The 24,102-nt window shown below is 47.0% G+C and overlaps 1 protein-coding gene across 1 annotated transcript in view; it reads right to left on the bottom strand.

Annotated features, from left to right (window-relative positions):
* Window positions 1-1,568: 1,568 nt before the first annotated feature.
* Window positions 1,569-24,102, bottom strand: part of POLE (DNA polymerase epsilon, catalytic subunit) — a 67,237-nt gene continuing 44,703 nt past the window's right edge. The window contains exons 34-49 of the mRNA XM_069092013.1: window positions 21,219-21,372; window positions 21,029-21,135; window positions 19,702-19,878; window positions 19,361-19,584; window positions 17,776-17,996; window positions 17,259-17,463; window positions 14,262-14,435; window positions 13,463-13,588; window positions 12,863-12,995; window positions 10,708-10,906; window positions 5,750-5,881; window positions 5,357-5,550; window positions 3,783-3,983; window positions 3,260-3,385; window positions 2,293-2,382; window positions 1,569-2,145 (exon numbers count right to left, since the gene is read on the bottom strand). Of these exons, the coding sequence (XP_068948114.1) occupies window positions 2,032-2,145; window positions 2,293-2,382; window positions 3,260-3,385; window positions 3,783-3,983; window positions 5,357-5,550; window positions 5,750-5,881; window positions 10,708-10,906; window positions 12,863-12,995; window positions 13,463-13,588; window positions 14,262-14,435; window positions 17,259-17,463; window positions 17,776-17,996; window positions 19,361-19,584; window positions 19,702-19,878; window positions 21,029-21,135; window positions 21,219-21,372 (2,577 nt within the window). The 3' untranslated portion in view covers window positions 1,569-2,031. The remainder of the gene's footprint in view (window positions 2,146-2,292; window positions 2,383-3,259; window positions 3,386-3,782; window positions 3,984-5,356; window positions 5,551-5,749; window positions 5,882-10,707; window positions 10,907-12,862; window positions 12,996-13,462; window positions 13,589-14,261; window positions 14,436-17,258; window positions 17,464-17,775; window positions 17,997-19,360; window positions 19,585-19,701; window positions 19,879-21,028; window positions 21,136-21,218; window positions 21,373-24,102) is intronic.

Below are 24,102 nucleotides of genomic sequence, written 5' to 3'. Positions count from 1 at the left end.
TGGGAATGGAGAAGAGGAAGCTGACACTAATCTGATTAGGAGGAATGGAGTGACCTGAGTATGTCACTGGGGAATCCGACTGTTCAGCCCTTTATGGCTGCTAACAAAGTTCTCAACCTCTCAGCATCCTAGATGGGCATTTCTCCGTCCTTCTCCCTAACCACAGGAATTGGCTCTGCCTGAGGGAGGCCCAGCTCAGACCACCAAGCCCCAGGGACCTCAGGGCCTCACCACTGTGTCTGCAGTCAGAGGAATGGAACAGGATGGGGAGCTGAGGCCATGAGAGGGAGGGAAGCACCCCTCTTTACTAACAGGCACATCCGTGCCCCTTGTGGAAAGTGGGTTGCCACTGGAGAGCTCTGTGACTGGCTGCGTCCAGGGTGTCTGCATTACAGCCCTAAAGACTTGAGAAACTGGCTTTTCCAGCTGGGCACCTGGCAGCAGCTCAGAGAGAGAGAAAGCCATCTCTGAGGGCTCCAATTTCTGATCCCCAAGCACCAGTGGGCACTAGTGGCCTCACTGACCCCGGCTCGATGCCCATCTCTGCAGAGGGAGCGACAGCCATTGGTGTCCTCTCCACCACCTCCAGGGACAACCTCTCAGCCTTGTCACCTTGGGTAGGTGATGCCCAGGGTTAGACCCAGTGTGCAGAGTGGCAGCCTGCACCACCCACCAGGGCCTGGCACTTTCCCCTGCAGTCGCCCTGGGATATCTGGCCACAGCCCTTCCAGGAAGCCCAGCTTGCCTCACTCTTTCCCTCCCCGCCATGGCCCCTGCCTTCTCTTTAATTTGATTTTGTCTTCACTCCAGAGCCTCTGCAAGCCAAGCTGACTCTGGCTTCATCTACCTGCAGGCAGCTCAAGTTTCCAACAGCACTGGGGAATGGCCGTCGCTTTCTGGTGCTATCTCAGGCCAGCCTGGAGCCCCCACAGGCTGGGTCTGGTTACCAAAGGCCCAGGCTTCCTAAGACAGCCCCCTCAGCTCCTCCAGAAAAGCTTTCTGCTGAGGGCCTTCTCCTTGGAGCACCCCTTTCCTATCCCTACTCCCAAACTCTAACTCTTCAGCTGAAGAGGGGACAGGGTCAGGACCATTCCTTCAGTCACAGCTCAAAAGGACTAGTTTCCCTCAGGACACACAGAATGCCAACAGGGGCTGTATTCTTGGAATGCTCCTGGCTTCCAATTCTCCCAAGATAATGGCTATAAATCCTGCTTTCCTTAATTGTGGAGCCCTGGCCAATACAGCAATAAAAACAAACTGGCTCAAGACACGATCATTTAGATGCTCCTCTGGTGCCTGGAAGGGCGACGGGGTCCTGTTCTGGGTGGGGGGGGGGGGGGGTCTCGGTGGTCGCCGTAGGGGGGGGGGGGGGGGGGGTGAGGGGTTCCAGACAAGCTGGGAAGCCACTGCTGCCCATCTGTCCTCCAGGACTGAGACTGGGGCACCTGGCCCCTGCCCAAGCTCTTCTAGGCAGGGACCACAACCCTGCCCACCAGCAGCAGATCTTTAGTGGGTCCCCTAAAGCATGGCTCCAAGGACTTCCCTGTCACAGATCCGGAAAAGAGCTGCTCTGTAGAGAAGGACATTTATTCACACAGGTACCATTCCCCAAAGTCTTCACCTGATTCTCAGCCACAGAAGTAGCCACGACAATCAAGACATCTCCAGTACTTCAGAACCCTCCTTCCCGGAGGATTTCAGGCCTGGTTCTGCTTGTCACATGATGAATGCTCAGCAGGTGGTGAGAGGAGACCACTTCCTCACCCTCACCCCCTTGGACAGCTTATGGCCAGAGTCAGCTGCCACTTCAAGGGCTCTAGGGATTCTTCCCAAGCTACAAGGCTTTGCCCACTGCCCTTTATTCCTCTGGGTTTGGAAATGCTGAGTGCCTGGTCATATTTAAGTGGGGTGCCTTCCGTCCTCCCAGAGGAAAGCTCAGTCACGTTGGGTGCAGTGGGACAGAAACCGTGGCCAAAGGTCTAGCTAAGAGCACCGGGAGGGCCCGTGCCCCTCGTGCCCTCCGGCTGGGCTCTAATTGGCAAGCTGGGGATTCATCTGTAGCAACCACTCAATCATTTCTGTCAGGTAGGTCATGCCGTAATGCCGGGCAATGTTCCTGAAGATGCCAATCTGCTCTACAAAGACCTGCAAAGGCAGAAAGGAACTGGCATCAGGCTGGAGAGCAGAACAAGTACCGTGAGTGAAAATGTCACAGACAGAAGCTGGAAGGAGGAAGCCCTGTGGAGGGATAAGCTGAGTCCGCTCCCCCGGTGAGGACGGGCCTGCTCCTACCTTTGTCTGAATGGTCAGGGCAAAGTCTCCAGCACAGCTGCAGTAGATGGGCATGTTGGCCTCCTTCACCCCTTTACACTTGAGGCAGATCTAAAACAAGGAAAGATGAAGCACCAAGCCATGGGAGCGAGGGGCTCCCAACTGCATGTGCCAGACCCCCAGCCTTCTCCCCCCGGGGCTTCAGCTTGAGAAGCGGTAACACCCCCTGACGCGTGAACCCACGCCCATGTGCCTGACTCTCCAGGCCCTCAGCCATCTGGCTCTACTCTGTGGCCAACCTGACCTCCCACCGCTCCTCCACACATGCGCTCAGGGTCTCGGGCAGATTCTCAAACCCTCCCTCTTCTACCCGCACGGCCCTCATTCCCTGAGCTCTGAATCTCCTCTCCCCTTCAGTTTTAAGCTATCCCAAATAACGTAGCACTTGATTACACAAGATACTGACTGTACTGGGGCCTATGGATCTTAACTCCCCGCATATACAGTGAGCCCCTGAAGAGCAGGGGCAGCACCCTCCCTTCCCTCTGCATCCCCCCTGGGGTTGAGCATACAGTAGATGTCAATAAATCCTTGCTGAATGATCAGAGGCCTTTCCTTGGGGCTGACCTCATCTACTCCCAGCTGGGGGATGCAAGCCTACTCGACCAGTGCCAACAGCACTGGAAAGCAGAGGCTCAGTCCCTGGGCCCTCCCCAGAATTTCCTTCCCTCTCTCAAGAGCTAAGCAGTTTGATGGCTATCACCAGGAGAGCTGGCCCCAGTCACCACAAGCCTGCAGTCCTCCAGGTGAAGGGGCCTCTCTTCTGGGGGAGTTCCCCCCTTATCACCTGCTTCTCTCAAAAGGCCACGCTACTGCTTGTGAAAGCAAATGGACGGGGACAGGGAAGCTGTCCTTAGAGAAGACTTTGCAGACACAGTGCTATTGCAAAGGGACAGGCCGACCCAGTGCCCTGCCCCCAGTGCCTCACCAGGTCCTGCAGGGTAAAGGCCATCAGTTTCTTCTGAAGGGCTTCTACCAGGGCCATCTCAATGTGGGAGGAGTCATACGCTGCCTGGCAGTTGGAGCAAAGCCACTGAGGCAAGATGGAGACATCCTAAGTGGGGGATGAAAAGACAATGAGATGAGCCCTCTGGCCAGTGCTTCCCGATCTCCAGGAATTCAGACATGGTCTGTGCTTGTGCTTTACAGCTGTGTGATGAGTCTGTGAAGGACTAGAAGAAGCAGAGTCCAGAGAGAGGGGGCCAGCCCCTCCTAATGGCCCCTAAGAGGAGGGAGGAGCCCAGGTCCAGGGCTGGTCCACAGTACTGCCGAGAACACTAGCAGAAGGGTGGGGTGACTCAGAGATTCTGGGTTATCAGGGTGACAGGAAGGCAGGGTACAAAGCAAAGGTGTGGGCAGGGGAAAGGGGTGAGGTCGGGCCTGGAAGATCATCTTCCAACGAGGAGGGACCTCAAGGCTCACCGAAGGCCAGAACACTGGCTGACCTGTACCTGAGAGAGGAAGGGGTCTTTGCAGAGGTCCAGGTCCCGGCAGAAGTTGCAGTTCCGGCAGATGACTTCAGGGAGCACATAGGAGCGGCAGGGGTCCCGGAACTGGGCCTCCTCTGAGAACTCACCCACGTCCACAAGCCGCAGGAGATCACGGTTCAGTTTGTTCACTTGGTTGGTAATGTTGGTGTCTAGAGAGAGCACCTGCAGAGAGCCCGGGGGAGCTGGCTGAGGACTCTGGGCTCCCAGGACCCCAGGGCTACATGGCCCCACTAAAATCTTATCTCTGCAACGCACTGCATGGGGAGCTGGCTCCTCTGTACTCTCCTTAACATTGTTGCTGATTCTGTACTTTAGTACAGAAAGTTCTTGACTTACTAGTGTAAGACTCTAAATGTGTTTTTCCATAGAAATATTGTTTTAAAGTGGGTAGGCTTCAAGGTCAACCCACAAAAATCAATATAATCCAGAAAGTTTAGTGGGAAAATACACTGGGCTGAGGCTCAGGAGGTCTGGCTTCTAGTCCCAGCTAGAAGTCACAAGCTGTAATGGGAATGCAAATTTGGAAGATCTTCCCTGCCCCTAGGCTAAAGTGCACCTGAAGCCTGGGATGGGAGGCTTGTTTTTCAGTAGATACTTTTTGATTGGACAGTGGGTCAATAAGGTTGTTACATTCTCTGAGCCAGAAGAAAGCTATATAAGCCCTGATGTGTAGCTTTGTTTTGGGGGCTCACTTTGAGAAGTGTTCTGTGATTTGATCTGTATTCTGGGAAGCCGTTGTCCAGAGGCCCCCCCCCACCCCCGCTTTGAAAAACCCAGATGTGGAAACCCAGATGTTGATTTGGTATGGATGTAATGGTTGGACAGTTTGGAAAGCTGTCTACTTGATCTGTTAATGTCTTGATAATTCTGCCTGTATACTTTGAAGTTCGGGGTGCTGACCTTTTTCCCCTGACCAAGGTAAACGATATATGTCTGACTGATTAAAGTAAGCTTATTAACCCCTTTTGAGTTGCTTTCCTTTATCAAAGCAGATCCAAGAACCTGTGTGAGCAGCCACCCTGCTGACGCTGGGGTGCTTGCTGCTACACAAGCCAAGTCTCTGGGCCAGAGGGGGTTGGGCTAGATGACCTCTGAGACTCTCCAGCCCCAGTAGACTATCATTCTAAGTCTAGAATAGTAGTAGTCCTATGGAATGTAACCTGTTTTATAGAACACTATTCTCAGATCCAATTTGGTATGCCAAGAAATCTCCCCACTGAAGACTGGCCGCAGGAATAGGAATGTTCTTCTTCTACACTGGATGTGGAAGTGAGGACTCCAGAGTAAGGTTGCAATGGGGAGGAGAGGGTGGGTATGAGAGCCCAACATGAGACAGATGGGTGAGGGTAGAGTTTTCCCTGGGCTGTGCAGGCAGCAGCTGGAAGGCAGTGACTGTGGGAAGAGGGGGGGCCCTCTCCGACCTTCCCTCTAGCCTCCTGCTGAACTCCAGCCACATTCCCTGAAAGCCTGTGCCCTCTCACCATCTGAGCAGACTCTCCAAGCATGATCTGGACACCAAAGGTCTCCCTCCTTACCTTGCACACATACTTTATGAACTCCAGGGCAGGGTTGTTGAGCAACAAATGGGAGCCTGGGAGGAGTGGGAACATGTCGGAGGGCTCTGTGGAGTTGCGGGAGCCCATCACTTTCTTTTGGATCTTCTGAGTTATGGTGAAGAAATTCTGGGTGAGCTCATTGGCTACATAATCTTGGGAGAAGGTGATCATTCCTGGGAGAGAAGAAACTGCAGTTTCTTGATCAGGTCTCGGCTGACCTAGTAACTTTCCTTATACCCTGAAGGGGCTGCCAGAAGACAGTTTGGGGCTTGAATTAGGGATCACTGATTCCCACGCATGCCACAGAGAACATGGAACAAGGGACAAGGCCTCAAGCAGAGCTGTAGGCCGTGGCTAGAGCACACCACTCACCAGGGAGAGCCCCAGCTACCCCTTCAGCCTCCTGGGACAATTGGCTGTTCCCTCTCCTCTTGACGGGGGTGCACCCAGGGGCACTGCGTCTCAGCTCTTCCTTCATGCTATGGTACACAGCCACGATATATGCTGGAGAGAAAGAAGGCAGTGACAGAATGGTAGTGACCATCAGGGATATGCCACTCAGCACCTGAGGGAACTTGGACAAGTCATTTTCTCTGGGTCAGGTGTCTGGTTCCTCACCCATAAAAAGAGCAGGGAGAACCGGGTAATCCCTTACAGTTCTAAATCCTGTGGTGTTACTTAAGGCTTAAATAATTTTCCTTCTTTGAATGAGTCAAAAGCCCTTTCTAGTTAGAATCCCTGGATTTCTGTGAATGTGTAGAGACTAGTGAGCCAGCCTCTCCTAACCACCGCCCTCCGACCCTGATTAAAAGTTAGAAAAACACCAATAGAGATATAATATCCACAAACAATAAAAATAAATGTATTCAAAATTCAAAACTACAGGATAAATACATATATGATCAACCCCAAAGGCAACTGCAGAAGTGCTAAGAGAAAAGCCAGGATCCATATTAGAATTGAAGGATATTTCAGGAGTCCCTCAAAAAAAATCCCTGAAGGAGGTAATGAAGAGAATTACAGAAAACAAAAGCCACACAAAGTTTAAAAAAAAGACGGGAAAATCAGCAAAAAGCCAGCTCCACAGTGGGAAGCAAAGGATTAATGAACAAGAAGGAGAGCAGCCATCCCCAAGGAGGACGGGAGGGGAGGGCTGGGCTGAGGCCGAGAGGCCCCGAGCTCTGCCTATGACAAATCCAGAAGGCTCACCTTTAGGACCATGAGCATGACACAGATCAATGAAAAGCAAAAGGCTCAGGACACGTCTATTTGTGAAGCAATGACAACAATTGCTTGAGATAAACCCAAACAATGGTCTGCAACCTAAAAACTCACAGGGCCACATCAGCAAGGGGAGCTTGGCACCTCAGGACTCGTTCGGGAATGTCATAAGCAAACATTCAATAGGGAAATAAAAAAGGAAAAGATCCATGAAGAAAGAAAAAAAAAAGCCTGTGACCTTCACAGAGAGCACTAGGGAGGATCTGAGGGGCTCCTCAGCAAAAACTGTGCAGCAACAGGTTCAGAGTCTACTGAATGACCAGGTCTCAAATGTCAAGACTCGTATTGGGGAAAATTTTTTATTATACTGTTCAGAAAACTTATTATTACACTGCTTAAATCTAACTGTGTGACTAGAGATTATTTGAATCCAGAATGTCATGACATTCTAGAAATGTCTAGAAGGAGTTTTGGGTTCCCCAGATCCTGGATCCATCCCCTCACCCAGGTCTTGCTTTGGGTCAACTCAAGCTTGTGTTTTGGCTGTGCCCAAATTTTACTGAATATTATATTTACTGACATCCACCTCAATCAATCCTGCTTTTAAGTTGCTCCCTCTGCAAAATTTCTTAATTGCACACTTGAGGATCCCCTTGTCTAAATCCTATATAATATAAATTATCCAGAGTCACACCCTTTGGGGGTGGGAAGAAACCATACCCTCTGGGGTTCCCTTTCCTTATAACAACCTAATAAATTTTTTTCTAAAACTATCAGATTTTGGGGCATTCTTCTCAAATCTAAGATGATTTCAGATACAGCAAATTCAAATGATCACTGAGACAGGGAAGAATACATGATAATGAGTAATAATATGAACATGGCAGCAAAGTGGCTCAATGAACAGAGCACTAGCCTTGGAATCATGAAGACTTATCTTCCTGAGATCAGATCTGGCCTCAGATCCCGGGTGACCCTGGGCATGTCACTTTTGCCAGTTGTGCCTCAGTTCCTCATTTGTAAAATGAGCTGGAGAAGGAAATGGCAAACCACTCCAATACTTTTGCTAAGAAAACCCTAAAAAGGGTAAGAGTTGGACACAACTGAAATGACTGAACAACAATAAATCTGAGTTAATAGTGAACCACAGAAGCCCTGACATTCCCTGTCCTAAGGGCCCTCCCAATGCTGATCCTGTCTTCTAAGAACACTCAGCTCTGCCATCCCATGTCCTAAGAGCCCTCCCAGCTCTGCCATCCTGGATTCTAAGGGCCCTCCCAGCTCTGCCATCCTGTGTTCTCAGGGCCCTCCCAGCTCTGACAGTCTGGTCCTAAGGGCACTCCCAGCTCTGACAGTCTGGTCCTAAGGGCCCTGGTATCCAGTAAGATCCCATCAGTCATGGAACTCCATCTCATCAATGCCCTCCATGGGGCCATGAACTCCAAATTTCCATTTAAGGAGAAAACTAAGCACAAAGCTCATTTCTCACCTGCCTTTACTACTTGGGACTTCTCTGACTTCACCATGCCCTCCCTCTTCAACTTCCCCCATTAGACTAAAAGCTCCTTGAAGACAGGGACTTGTCTGTCTTTTTTTGTATCTGTATCTCCAGCATTTAGCCCAGTATCTGGCACACAGTAGTAAATGTTTATTGACTATTACTGACTGACATTCTGGAACTCAAGGTGCTCTCCAGTTCTCACTTCTACATAAGCAACTTTCAAAGCTTCAGGTGTTAACACCTTCTTCTAATAGATAACCTAAGAAGAAACACAAATCATACATAATCACTTGAAAAAATTTCCAACCTTACAATAATCAAAGAAATGCAAAGAAAAACAACTTGACAATACTATCTCACATCCATATAGCAAACAGCTGTCAGGGTCAGAGTTACAGAGAAAAGAAAGTACACTCACATGCTGAGTATATTTTAGTGCAGATGCAAACTGGTACAATTTAGCAACACTGAACAAGAATTATAAAACAATTCATATCCTCTGACTTAATGACCTCACTGGAAACATAACTAGTGTGCAATTAAAAAGAAAAATATATTGAAATAAATACAGGGAAACACAAAATAAAATGGTATAAATTAATATGATATGCTGCAATTAAAATGGCAAATGTGGAAATATGCAAACATATGAATTAATGTAATGTGAAGGAATTCAGAATTATGATTGTACATGTGCTAAAAAAATACATATTTATATGTGAATGGATTAACAAGAAATCATAAGTTGTGATTATTTATAGTTTTTGAACTGTAAATAACTTTTTAAGTATGTTTGATTTTTTTATGAAAAGTTAAATTCATAATAAAATTGTATTAAAAACAATTAGTAGGGGTGGCCAGGTAGCACAGAGAGTAAGAGCACCAGCTCCAGTGTTGGGATGACCTGGGGATCGAATCTGGGCTCAGATGCTTATTACCCACCCAGAAACACCTGGCTGTGTAACCTTGAGCAAGTTATTTAACCCTGATTGCTTTAAAAAAAAAAATTAGCAGTCCCAACCATGTGTGTATTGGGGTATATAAATGTCTGGTCAAAAGCTGTGGTTACAATCCAGAAGAGTAATAAAACAAAAACAAAGCCCCCTCAGCAAATTTGCCAGACAGTACCTATTAAGGCTGTGACCTGGTTCAACAGTGAGCCAAGGAAGATGAGGAGGCGGGGTCAGATAGACAGCATCTTTGGAAGACAGTGTCAAAGGCTTCAGACAGGTCAAGAAAGATGAGAATTGAGAAAAGGTCATTCTATTTGGCAGTGAAGAAGAGACTGTTAGTAACTTTAGATTTTAGTTGAATGACGATGTGAGAATTCAGAGTGTAGAGTTAAGAAGAGACTGAGAGGAAAAGAAGCAGAGGCACCTGTCAGTGCCTTCTTAAAGAGTTTAGTCACAAAGGGGAAGAGAAATATAGAATTGCCTGACAGCAGTGAGGGCCCAGTTAAGGTTATGCAGCATAAATCTGCAATGAAACCAGCAAGCACAGCTTTGTAGTTTTTTTCACTTTTGCTCAGCAGCATATATACAGGAGCAGAGGCAGTGGATGGTGAATGATCCAAAGCTGACACTTGGCAGGTCAAGATCATTGATATGAAAAGGGGTCAAGGAACTCAAGAGAAAAGGACAGTGGAGAGTCTGACTGGTTAACCAAGATCATTGATATGGAAAAAAGGTCAAGGAACTCAAGAGAAAAGGACAGTGGAGAGTTCAACTGGTTTACTAAGATCATTGATATGAAAAGGGGTCAAGGAATTCAGGAGAAAAGGACAGTGGAGAGTGTGGCTGGTTTACCAAGGTTTACTATGGCAAAAGGAGGAAGGTGAAGTTAGTGCACCAGGAAGGATGGCCTGGAAGAGATCTGAAGGGTCAAGGGGCTGGAAGTCATAGAGGAGACAAAGACCAGGGTTAAGGGTTTCAAGGAAGAGGGAGTAGAATGACAACAGATGTGATAAGGGAATATCATAGTCTGTAAACATGGAAAAAAGAGGCAGAGGGAGAACCGAGAAGTAGCAAGCAATATTCCAACTCTCCAACCTTGACCCGTGAGTTGGGGATGAATGAAAGTGCAGCCAGTGCTGAAAAAGGGTGGGCAGGGTGACTATGTCATCAGGAAGGTGCTGGGTCTCAGGGAAAGCCAGAAGATGTGAGGAGTAAGAAAGGAAAAGAGAGAGCATGACAGCTGTCTTCAAGCATATGAAGGGCTGACCTTTGGAAGAGGTAGTAGGCCTGGTATGTTAGGCCCAGAGGGCAGAGCCGGGAGCAATAGGTGGAAGTTATAAAGAAGCACATTTAGGCTGAATGTCTCATTCTTAACAAAGAGCTGCCCCAAAGCTGGATGCATTGCTTGAAAAGGTAATGGCTTCCCCATCGCTGGAGATCTGCAAGCCAAGGCTGGAAACCAGTTGTCAGGCACATTAAACTAGGGTTACTTTGGGGTATGGGTGACACTGTGAAGGCGGCACATTTACTATCACAGTCTATACCAGAGAATCTGGTTGGAATGCCCAGGGTCCTCACTAAGGCAGGGTGTCAGGGCAAACAGGACAGGAGCTGAGGATGGCAAATGGAGATAAGAGGCCCAAAGATCTACTCACCTGAGATAATCATGAGAAAGTAGCTCTGGCAAGAGGCTGCCTGAGGAAGAAACTGCACAATGTTCCAGTTGTTATCCAGTAAGTCTTCCACGTTGGATTCTTCTATCATCTCCTTCTCTGCTTCTTCTTCCTCCTCCTCCTCCTCCTCTTCCTCACTCCCTTGCTCTTCCTCTGCTTTCTGCTCTTTCTGGGTGTTTTGCTGAAGGATTTTAAGCATCACCAATTAAAACTCTGCTTTTATTTTCCATTTTCAGTGTCTTCACTATAAATATCACTCAATCAGCACCAGCCGAGCGCCTCATCTTGGGACAAGACTGCTTTCCATGTCGTTCCCCTGCTCAAACCCTTGGTGGCTCCCTCCCTTCTCTAGGGTAACATCTAAGCTAATTCGCCTGCATGCTAACCATGCCCCTCCAACCCCCACCCCCATCTGTCATGGACCTGCCTCACTGAATTTTCTTAGTCCTCTTCCTCTGCTCTGCTCCAGCCAAACTGGCTTCTTCACTGGACAATAACACTTCACATCCCCTTTCTCTGTGCTTGGGCAAGGCTGTCTCTCTGGAGATTAGCTTCAAAGAATTCCCTTTCTAGCACCGCTTCCCAGAATTCTTAGCTTTCTTCCAGGAGCAGCTCCAGTGCTCTGTCTTATTCGAAGCTCTCTGCCCTCCCCTAACTGTTAGTCTGCCTCACTTCCCAAAGCATCTGCTATTTATTTCTTTGTGTACATGGTCTATATCCTGAGTAGGGCTGTGTCTCTGGAGCCCAGCTCCACTCTGCACACAGCGAGGAATTAATAAACACTGGCTGAGTTGAACTGAACATGTTCTTATCTTCACCAAGGTGCCTCAAGAGGGAGGGAGTGGCTATCTAACACATATACAATCTGATTCACAATTTTTCTGAGCCTCAGTCTCCTCATTTGTAAAATAGGGATGATCACTTTAGAACCTGTGGAAGCATATTAAAAACAATATCCTCTAGAAATATTAAGGAATAATATTTCTGTAACCTAAAACCCTTTCTAAACTTTTCTCCTTAGGAAAGTGGGTAGAACAAAAGCTAATACCTTTCTCAGGGAAAAGGATTAAGGATGTCCAAACTTAACTCTTGTCTAGAGGAATCCATTGATTTCTTCAGGGGAGTGCTCCGGGGGGGGATGGAAGAGTAGCTTGGCTACACAATAATTCCAGAATATTAACCCAACCTGTACCTTTATATATTGTGTACTTTTCCTTGTTCAGGATCTCTATAAACGTTACCTGGGATCACCTTGGGATAGTGAGTCATGTTGGAGGGCATGGAGGGCTATGTGACATTGAGCTTCTCTCTCCCCAAGCTAGAAATGCTTGGATATTAATGTGAAATGAAATAAAATCATTTCTGGCAGACTTGAGCCTATTAATGTGGAGTATCATATTAGTATCGTTATTTTTTCTTTGACATACTTAATAGACCTCAGAGAATTGCTGTGAGAAGCACATAAGATAATGCACATGTGTAAAGCACTTTAGACACACCAATTTCTATATATATATTAACAGAGGAAATGAGATGGGGAGGGGAGACATGGCAGGCACAGTGATCAGTGTGGGCAAAGGCCTAAACAGGGAGAAAAGTACACATGGCAAACGTGCCAGTTTGGCTAGAACACAGAGACCTGGGCATAGTAATATGAGAGAAGGCTGAAAAGACAGGGCAACACCAGATTTTAAGGGTCTTTGAATGTCTAACAAAGGAATCTGAATTTGAATTTTAGGCCGAGGAAGGATTTGATCAAATCCACACTCAGAGAACAGGTTAAAAAGTGGAGGAAGGAAAACCTGTTAAGTGTCACTGAAAGAATAAAAGGGTTTGGTATTGAGGGCCTGTAATGGGTTAGCAACAGTGGGAACAGAGAAGAGAGGGCAGATGGGAGAGATACAAGGGATAGAACTTGATAAATTCTTTGATACCAGAAGTAAGGGGAGGAGAGTCAAAGCCAACACTTAGAGATCTGGAAGAATGGTGGGCCTGAGGACAGAGCTAATAAGGTCAGATGAAGTGTACCGTTAGAGAAAAAAACGGATAAACCTGGCTTAGGAGCTTCACGTTTGATAGGTTCACCTCCAGCAACTTCCCCACCCCAACAACACCCTACAACCAAGTCACTACTGACCTCCCCATAGTGGACATGGGTTGGAACTTTTCCTCTGATTCCCCCATAATTAGCAGGATCCATCCAGAGAAGAAATTCCCAGCACCGGGAGAAGGAGATCGTCAAAGAGTGGAAGATCTCTTTGGAGTGGATGCTGAAAGTGCAGTGACACAGGGATGATCAAGGAACCATAGACCGCATTTCTGCTCAGACTTCCAGGGAAGCCACAGCCAAGTCGGCTGGTCTGTCACGTGGAGGCCCTTAACAAGGCTGGCGCACTATGCCCAGCTACATGGCACAATCCACCAGAGGCCTTGCGTCTTTACTGTAACATGGTATAGGACATCATAAATACATGGCAGAGCAGGTGGAATCTTCTATTGTTATCAATGTATGTTTAAAAAAAAATATATAAGGGTCCTTCACAAAAAATGGTCCTAAGAATGTCTGCCCATTCCCAATCTGGCAGGAGCTATCACAGTGCAAAGCAATCTCTTCTGTTGACCTCAGCCACTTGCCAAGGACAGCCAATGCTCTGCATAGTCCACATCACAGCCCTCGGGCCCTCTGCTGCCATGCCCCCAGCCCCACTCTGGGGATGAGACTGCCCCCGACAGTCACCTTTTGGTGATGTAGTCTATGTAGGCAATGGCGTCCTCAATGCGACGCTTCTTGGTGCAGAGGATGATGCGATTGAAGTTGGCATAAATGACTGAGGAACCCAGACGTCTGAACTCAGCTACCAGCCTGAAATGGAGAAGAGGAGACGCAGTGATTGGGGGAAGAGCTGGAGCAGCAAGTGTCCTCCAGAAATCTGCCTACCTGGGGAGTGGGCTCTATCAACCCTATGGGCACTTCTGTGGAAGGAGGGTTATGCCTGCTCTGCTTGGCCAGGGAGAGGAGCAGTGAATACAGACTGTGAAAAGGCAAAATTATGCTGGATGCCAGGAGACATTTCCTAATGATGAGACCTGTCCAAAAGTGGAATGAGCTACCTCGCACCTTCACCGTAACATGCGATACAACACGCGACAGATGGCAGAGTTTTGTCATTAAAAGTATCTATTTGTAAAAAATGTACGATTAAAATGTCCATCCCTGTGGCCCTGGGCTCCTCTTGGGCACGAGGCCACCAGTTGGAGAAGCCAGTGCCCTGCAGTCCTCGGGCACTCTGCCACCGTATCAGGGGGACGTGGCTGTCTCTGGAGGTCCATGGGCAGAGGCCAAATGACTACCTGAAGGGTGGGATTGAAAGGCCACTGATCCCCTTCCAGGACTGTGTCGGTAGCACCCCTTAGCCATTGCAGAACTCATTAGTAAGGCCTAGCTGTGGAGAGCAATACAGCTACAGCAGACAGCCTTCTGACAGAGGAACTTCAGAAGGACCCTGCTCCCACGGATCCCCTGGGTTCCTACTCACTGGAGGAAGAGCTTCTTCATCATGCTAAGGAGAGTCCGGTGCAAAGCGGGGTCATAGAGAAGGGAGGACGGGGACCGGAGCCAGCGGTAAAAGTGCATCACCTGGTTGTCAGCGTAGACATTGTGGTACTGAGTGATCTCCTTCACCCAGCCCACCACCATGCTCTTTAAGATCCTGAGAAAGAGGCCCAGAGAGAAGAATCACATCCATTCCCATATTTCCGAGTGGATGTCTCACCACCTCAAGCTCAGCAAGCAAAAAAACAAACTCATCACTTCCCCACTATCTCACTCAACCAACAAGCTGTGCCAATGATACCATTACTGGGTGTATGAGTCTTGGAGCTACCACCGACCACTCCTTGTCTCTGACTTGACACAATCAAGAGCAATGGACTAGGAGTCCCAAAATCTGAGTTCAAGGATGGTCATGCCGCTTACTGTGTGATCTTGGACAACTGAGTTCACCCCACGGAGCCTTGATTTATTTCCTCATCTTTCAAACAGGAATGATACCCAGGTTACAGAACTTCAGAATGGGAAGGGAGCCTAAGAGACCACCCAGTCCAAGCCACACCTGGACTCTCCTGTACTAAACACCACACACCTGGGGCAGTCACTGTGCGATATATATGTATGTGTGTGCACCTCCGCACCCATCACCGTCAACCTGCACAGCCCACACAATGTCATGTTGCGTCTTCCTTTACAACACACCTCACTTCTCTTCCTTTCCACTCTCACTGCACCGCCCTTGATGACGCCCTCACTACCTCAAGTCTAGGTTGTTATCACAATGACTTCTTAATTGCCCTCCTCGCTTCCTGACTCTCTTCTTCCTGCCCATCTTGTATAGACCTGCTTTACACCATAGGCTTCTGAAAGCAAAACTGATCATATCAACCACTCTTCAATGAATCTATTACCTACAGGATCAAATCTAAAGCTCCTTGGTCTGGCACTCAAACGCCCTTGAAATCTGTCCCTAGATGCCACTCCACAGCCTCAGCTCCTGCTGACCTCGACATGAACTCCAGTCAAATTCATCTTTGAACATGGAAGCACACTGCCTGTGCCTTTGCGGGGGATATTCTGCCAGCTAAAAGCGTGTCCTCTAGGCCCTCTGCTCTTCTGCACCCTGTCCATCTTTCAAAGCTCAATTCAGCTCCTACTTCCTCACTAAAGTCTCCTCTCCCTCCCAGAAGAGGGTTTATTCTCTCTTTCTGAACTACTATAAGCACCCATGGTGTCTATGCCAACATCTTCCAAATTTGGATAAACCACTCATCTAATTTCCTGTCTGTGTCTGTTGTAACACTTGCAGTCACTTAACCAGAACCAGCTTTTCATTGGCCCAGAAAGAATTACTGGACACACCCAATAATGTAAGATACATATTCAAGTGACCACGAATCTATCACAATAAAAGCCTCAGTGGTGTCAATTTACATTCTTAATTTCTTCTTAAAAAAAAAAAAACAACCTTAAAAAACCCCGGCATTACTTAATGCCAGCTATGGATAATTAAGTAGAACTGCGATATTTGAAAAGACAAAAAAGGACAGGAGAGTTAATAACAAAGACTCTACCAACAAAATGTTCATGAATTGAGCTTGAATACCAAATCCCTAACACAGAAGATATGCAAATGTCACTGCAGTATTGAACCAAGTACCATGAAAATGATCCTAAAAATCACAGTGAGATCACACAGTATATGAATTCAAAATTTAAGCTACCAAACTTCTATGAAGTTTCATGGTTCCTACAAAATCACAAAGGCATTAAAATACAGAAAATTTAAAAACAAAATATGCTAGAATATAAATGAAGTTTCACTAGCTTCACAACCCAGCTGTGAAAGAGTAAAAAGAATTCTGAGATTGGAATAAAAAACCGTTGGTTCTGAACTTTGCCCCTGACAGTGGCTGTGTGGCCTTGAACTAGGCACTTACCCTAAATATCTCAGTTCCTTCTCAGGTAAAATGGGGATATTAATCTTTGTATAACCTTACTGTGAGGATGAAATAATATAAAATACAAAAAGAATTTTAAGGAGCAGCTAGGTGGCACTGGCCCTGGAGTCAGGAGGACCCGAGATCAAATTCAGTCTCACATTACCCTGGGCAAGTCACTTAATAAGAGAGAGAGAGAAAGAACTTTGAAAACCCTAGAGCCCCTGTTTCTATCATCTATATCACTCCCCAAACACTGACTTACATTAGTAAAAGGAAAATGAAAATTATTACAAAACATCTTATAAAACAAAATATAAAACCCAATGTAGTTCTCAATTACACAACACTGATAGCAATCTTTCAGTAAAATGATAGATTATAAAATTTATCTGAAAATATAAAATTTTTAAAAATCAGTCTTATATTTGGTGTCATTAGTTATCATTTAGAAAAAATGTCATCAAAAGATTTCACCAAAAAGTCCCACCAAAACTCTACTGAAAGTGAAAGGTTCCAATACTGCTAACAGACTGATAACCTCTGGTCTCTTTCAGCTGTCACTCCATACTGCCTACTGTCTTGTAATTCCATCTCCCAGACTTGCTTTAAGTTTCTTTAGGGCAGACCTGCGAGAGCATTCTGTGCCAGAATGGATTTGAACCTGGCAGTTGATGGAACAGGCCGAAGCCACCACACCCATGCCCAGACCAGCCATGAAGCCCACTGCATCCTGATCGAATAGCTCTGATCACATCTCTGCCACTGCCACCAGGTTCAGGACTGGAAGCTTGATCTTTGCTGACACTTGGGTATCTTTGTCTAGGCCTGTCCTATAAGCGACTTCTCACTGCTGTGACTTGTACAGATTCTGAGAACTGAAGTTGCTTGTGTGACTCTGGCTGTCACGTGGTTTCCCCCTGGATTACACAGACTGACAGGTCAGGCAGACAGAGACACAATGAACACCATACGGGTTAACAGCTGGTTGATCCAGGGCCCGAGGGGGTGCTCCCTGGTGGGGGAGGGGAGGCAGTCGGTACCTGAACGTGGTAGAGCAGAGGGCGGTCTCATCGTAGCTGGCTGGGATGTTGGCTGCCTGGTTCCCCGTGACCATTTCCTCCAGAGAGGCTTGCTGGATGACATCGAAGCTGATGCCCATGCTGGAGGCTCCTTCCATGTCATTAACATGGTGGGACTGCAGGATGGTATTCACCGCCAAGTTCTGGATGTCCAATTCTAAACATACTGTTGAGAGAAAACCCACAGCTCACATCCTCCAACCAATCCCTGCCAGTGCTAAATGAACCACTAATGAGTGGTGCCATCCTGGCGTTCCCTCTGCTCGCCGTGCTGTGAAGACGCACAGCTCAGTGCCACAGAAATCATGGCACAGAAGGGGGTTACTGTCATGTGGCACCCATGAAAGAGATCCTGGGGTACTGAGTAACACTACAGGGTGAACTCAGGACAAAATAGCCACATTTTTCTCAGTCCTCCAGAGACCAAGCCCATCACTAGGTGGCCCTACTCCTCTAAATGGGTACAATACACACTCACCTGTGGAGTAACACCCGGGATTGTTTATTTCCACTGATGCCTGGTCATCAAATTCCATGACAAGGCGATTGTCATCTGCTTCTTTCCCACCTAAGTCAGGGCGGGATGTAGGAGAAAACCAGAGCAAGTGATTATGGTGCCGCAGGTGGCGAGAGAAGAAGAGATCTGACCCGAAGGTGGAGATGTCTTCTGGGAGGTTCCCAACAGGAATGTGAAAGTATCTGTCCAGAGAGATACAAAAAGAGGTCACATTCACCCGCTGTCAAGGTTTTATGAAGTGCCCACTGTGCGCCAGGCAATGGTGAAATAAAATCAGAAATGAAACCATCCCTGCCTCAAGAAGCTTTCATTCTTTCAGGGGGAGCACATACAAAACCAATGCAAGGTAAACTGGGGAAGGCACGCAGCTGCAGAGACAAGGAAAAGGCTCCTGTGCATGGCATCCGCCACTCAAGCACATTCTGGAAGGAAATGAGGGCTTGGAAGAGGCATGGACGGAAGATAGAGTGCAGTGTGAGAACAGCCAGGGGGCCAGGCTGGCTGAACCAGAGCACTGGGGAAGGCATAATGCATGACAAGGTTGGAAGGGTGAGTGGGGGCCATGCTGTGCAGGGCTCAAAGCCAAGCAGCGGAGTTTCTCTTTGATCCTGAAGAGGGGGCCGCAGGGGTTCACAGAGAAGTGGATGGATATGTTTACACCTGTACTTTAGGACAGTCTGTTGGGCAGCGATGTGGAATGCGGACTGGAGAGGGAAGAGATGACGGTGGGACAAGTGGGGGGCTCTTACAGTAACACAGAGTTTGAACCATGTGGTGGCTGGGAGTGGGGGAGGGGATGGAGGAGAGAGAAACACAAAATTTGGCCAGTGATTGGTTACACAGAGAGAAGGAGCAGGATCAAGGTTGATGCTGTGGTCATGAACTTGGGTGTCTGGCAGGACACTTGCCTGAAATAGGGAAATCTGGCAGCTTGAGTTTAGAGGGGAAAAAAATGGGTCCAATTATGTCCCCTGTTTGGACATGAGACAAAAATGTCTATGGGACACTTTGTTCCAAATAGTCATTTGGAGATACTGGATATCAAGAGCTTAGGAGAGAGACCAGGGCTGGATACAGAGATCTGGGAGTCATCTGCACAGAGATGATAGTTAAGCCGTGGGAGCTCACAAGACCACCGAGTAAGAGTATAGAGAAGAGAAGACTGCAAAGAGAGAAGCCTGTGGATACATCCGCTGAGGGGCTAATATGAATGACCAACTAGCAAAGGAGACTGAGAAGTGATCAGTGAAGAAAGAGAAGAACAAAGAGAAAGCCCTGGATAAAATGATATTTGTAAAGTGTGTGGAATGTAGCAGGCACTGATGCTCATACCCCTGCCCCTTCATGTCCCAAAAAGCCAAAGGGTATCCGGGAGGAGGAAGCGATCAGTAGAAAAAGAGAGCAGTTTTGTAAAGGAGAAAACAGTCAAGGGACAATAGCATGTGCCAACTCAGGGGGGGGGGGAAGGGTAACACTGTTAGCGACTTCTTCATCTCGCCCTCTGTACCACAGGCACTCTGAGGTGAGGCAGCTTTCTCCCACTCACCTGCTCATCTCAAAAGCCTGAGACAGGCAAGTATCCAGGTTGAGATAGTGATGGATCATGCGCCGGGCTGCATGACGCTGCCAGTCCAAGGCCCCATAGCTAATGTCATCAGTCACACAGACTGGCACCAATGGGAACTCCTCAAAAACAGGCATCCCAGTGGCCAGCCTCTTCAGCTCCCAGTTGGACTGTACAGCAATGAGCGTGGGGCCTCGGCGTTCCTCCTGCGAGAAAGGTGGGAGGGGAGATGTAAGACAAGTCATGTGTGTGCACGTATAGTTAGGTGGGCCAGAGGCCGAGGGGACAGTCCCAAGGAGGCAACACCCCTGACAGGCTCTTACCTTGTAGCCAAGCAACAGTCGCTGGATGGCTCTGTAGATAGTCTTCAGGTCAGTTTCAGCTCGCACTTCGAAAATGTGCTTGTCTGGTGGCAGGAGCTCAGGGCCCACCTTCTCCAACAGGAGGTGGTGCTCCGATGAGTACATGGAGTTCAGGTTTGGCATCTGGTTACTGCGCACCTGTCCCAATCACACCCCATCCTTGAGTCACACTAGTCTGTCACAGGTACAGAAAGGCTGACGCATTAGGGGGATGGGGCAGGAGGACAGCAGGGTTTTATTCCGGTATTTCAGACAGAGACTTGATTTTTAAATATGGTCAAGCTACCTTGAGAAATCCTTCCAGGAAAGGCTGTTCTTCTGCCCAAGGATGGTGGCAATGCAAGACTAAGAACTAAGGCATACACAGGAACACCCTAAACGCATCCCCTCTCCCTTACACCCTGTAAAAATGGCAAAGATGACCCCCAAAAAAATCAATATTGGGGATTGTGGGAAGATAGGCACAATTCACTGTGAACTATGAATTGGTAAATCATGTTGGAAAGCAATTTGAAATTATGCAAATAAAGCCACAAAAATGTCAATATACTTAGCCTAGAAGATTCCATTACTGGGCTGATACCCCAAGGAAGCCATTGATGAGAAGACAGTCCCAATATATCCCCAAACATTTATAGCACCTTTTGTGATAGCAAAGAATTGGAAACAAAGTAAATGCCCATGGACCGGGGAATGGCTAACCAAATTGTGGTACATGAACATAATGGAATATTAGTGTTAAAATAACTGACATGTGATGAATACAGAGAGGCATGGAAAGACTGACATGAGCTGATGCAAGGTGAAGGGGGTAAAGCCAAGAAAATATACACAACGACTAATGATGCAAATGGAATAATAACCCCCCACACACAAAAATCAAAAGTGAATGTTATAAAATTATGATGATCAAGCATGATTAAAAGAAGAGATATGTGGACACTTTTCAGAAGTAGGAGGTCCACAGCTGTTGCACATTTAATGTTTTTAGCCTGCACACAACTGATAAGTTGTGCCAATTTTTTCTTCTTATTTTTCTTTTTATTTTGTTGTAAAAAACATATTTGCTACATGGAATGGCTCTTTGTGGGGAGGAGGGATACTGGGGAAAACTATGATGATGTAAAAATCAAAAGACATCAAGGAAAACTTACTTTTAAAAAATACCCAAAAAATAATCCCCTCCCAGGGAGGCATTTTTCTTCCCTACCACTCTGGAGACAAACCTGGTTCAGCCTAACAATTTATTTTGGTCTCTCTTAGGAGGTTCAGAGTGCCAATCACTTACCGTATCTAAGACAAATACAGAGGCTTTGCGCTGGGAGGGGAAGAAGAGCCCAAAAAGGGCCTTGCTGCCCTGAGCGTGGTGATAAAGAAAGATGTGCCGGATACTTCCTACAGAACAAGAGATCGTTAAGGCCAGAGTTCCACAAGTAGACCACAGCAGGCCTGGGTAAAGGAGGCAATGGATGTCATACCTGGCTCAAGATAACTGAACTGTGCCAAGGAACGCATTTCCAAGTACTCCAGAGAAAAGGTCTCAGCCTCTCGGCCTGTGAGGTGCTGTACCAGCTGCCTACTGACCATACACACACAACCTAATTGGATGAGAGCCCGTAGCAACAACGGTACCTGGAGAGGAGTAAAGAGATGCAGAGGGCATGGTGGTAAGAAAGGGCTATAGACATAGCTCAGGCCTCCCTCATTCCTGTGACCAGGCCATATGCCCTGGGGTAAGATGGGGAGAAGAACCACAAGGGCAAACTCTAAAAGCAAACTCATTCTCTTGTTTGAGCCCAATATAAGGAATGATCCCTAACAACGGGAGCTGCAGGCCGGGAGGGCCCCTTCATTCCAAGCCTTCCAGTGAGGGAGAGATGACCACTCAGGAGAGGAGTTGAATAGGTCAGCTAGACAGCTCCAGGTTGAGGTCTGAGGCCCCTCTGAATGCTGAGATTTTGGAATTCTTGCCCAAAGAGGCTCCTGATCCTACCTTTACTCCTTCTATCAGTGGTTCATTATTACCCCAGATTTGTTGTTGTTCAGTCATTTCAATTGACTAATTTTTCATGATCTCTTTTGGGTTGTTGGTTTGGGGTTTTTTTGGGCAAAGATAGTGAAGTGGTTTGCCATTCATTTCCTTCTCTAGCTCATTTTACAGATGAAGAAACAGAGGCAAACAAGGTTAAGTGACTTGTCCAGGGTCACAAAGCTAGTGAGTGTCTGAGACCAAATTTGAACTCAGGTCTTCCTGACTCCAGGCCAGGTACTCTATCCACCACGCCACCTAGAGATTATCAAGATATTAGGAGATACCCTGTTTTCCAGAGCTAAGGTCCAGCAAGCAAGCTGTGCCCTGAGCTTGGCATAATAACAATCCTGTGTGCTCACCCTCTGAATGATCTCAGCCACAACAAAATCCCAGAATTGTTTGGGATTTTTGTCTACATATATAATACATAATTATTTCTTTTTTTGCGTTTTGGAGGGTAATTGGGGTTAAGTGACTTGCCCAAGGTCACACGGCTAGTTTTTGTGTTAAGTGTCTGAGGCCAGATTTGAACTCAGGTCCTCCTGACTCCAGGGCCAGTGCTCTATTCACTGCGCCACCTAGCCACCCCTATAATACATAATTATTGTATTGCTTTGACCAGCACCAAGTATTCTCTGGGCTTGGACAAATACTGAACAAGCTTAGACAAGTTCCAGTCATGAAGTCCTGCAATGAATCAAACTTATCTCATTTTTGCCATTAGCCTTCACTCTGGCGGCTACAGCACACTGTATACTCATTCTTATAAGTACCGAGATCTACCCACACTAAAGCAGATCAGTCCTCCCACTGGGGGGCAGCCCGGCACATGTGTCTCATTTCCCTCCTTGCTTGCAAGCTTTTTCCCTCACTACAGAAAATAAGCTTCTGTCTTAGTCTCTACATATCTGTTCTCGCCTGCTCTGTCTCTATGGTTTTGGCCTCCACAGGCCAAGAGGTTTGGTCCAGTTGACACTACCCTAGATGGCTAGTCTCAAAACCTCCAAATCATCCTTGATTCTCCTTTACCTCCCATTTGGTCCCATAAATTCTAGCTCAGAGATATGGCCCTCTTATTCCTCTCCTTTCTGTCACTGTGCCCACCCTCCCTCTAAGTAGGCCCTCTCACATTCATGTTTAGACCACTGCAACAGCCTCCCAACTGGAATCTCTCCTGACTCTTTTCCAAGCCCAATCTATGCTATGTCCAGAAGTCACATTAAACTTCCTAAAACACTGCATACATCACACCATTCTTAAGCTCAAATGCTTTTAAATGAGTCCCCAAGACTTCATGTTCAAAACCCTTAGTTCAAGAGACAGTAATCATTTGGGGATATCTACTCTGGTATGTCAGACTTTTTTTTTTTTTTAATTAAAAAGGTTTATTACTTTTTAGTTCTCTTTCATGTACCTGTGAAAAAAAAAATGAGTAATTTTAAGCCCTAAAAGTGCCAAGTAGTTGATAGAGGCTACAGGAAGACTTACTTGGGCCTCAGCGATCAGGAAAGGCATCATGGAAGTGGTAGGATCTGAGCAGACCCTTGAAGGTTATACTCAAGTAGATAGGAAGGGAGAGGGCAGTGCAGGTAAAGGGGATGGTTTGTGCAGGGTCAAGACAACACAAGAACAGTGAGTAACCAAGCCTGGCTAGATCTACAGCTCTGGAAGATGAGGAAAGAGAATAGTGGGATGGGGACAAGGGCCTTTGGGATGCCTAGACCTAATCCCATTGGTGTTGCCACTGTAGAAACCACACGTGGCTCTCCTCTTTACAATGGTCCAAGTCACAAGAAAAACAGTCTCACTCCTTTATGGGTGAATATGTTTTTTGGACCGAGAATGAGGATTCCCACTGATCCACTTCCCATTCATATTTGGCTCTGAATAATGGCTCAAGTTATACATAGTTTATTTTACAAAGTGTTTCCCCCTATCAAGCTTATGAAGTAGGTAATGCATTTATATTAACCCCCATTTTAAAGGTGAAGAAGCTGAGCTTCAGAGGTAAAAGTGATCTGTGCATCACTGTGTAGCATGTGGGCAAGGCTAGGACTCGATGCAGGACTCCTGGGTTTTTCTGCCAAACCATTTTGGCTGTTGCCAAAATTCAAATCCATCCTTGACAAAAACCATTGAGGATGTTTAAAAAACAAAAGCACGATCACCTTTGAAGTTAGCTGTGAAATTCAACCTCCAAGAACGTCTAAAAAGTCCCCATTATTGCAGTCAGCATATACACTCCTGAGTGCGCTACTCTGAAGAGAACAGGACTCACTCACATGTATAAACTCGGCTCTATTTGTTTAAATAAATCGCCCATACTACCT

Source organism: Petaurus breviceps, unplaced genomic scaffold (genome assembly GCF_028583685.1).
Source record: "Petaurus breviceps papuanus isolate PSGF00001 unplaced genomic scaffold, PetGlider_PUasm1.0 103, whole genome shotgun sequence".
NCBI lineage: Eukaryota > Metazoa > Chordata > Mammalia > Diprotodontia > Petauridae > Petaurus > Petaurus breviceps.
Note: the sequence above shows the minus strand (reverse complement) of the source record. Positions and strands in the feature narration are given on the sequence as shown.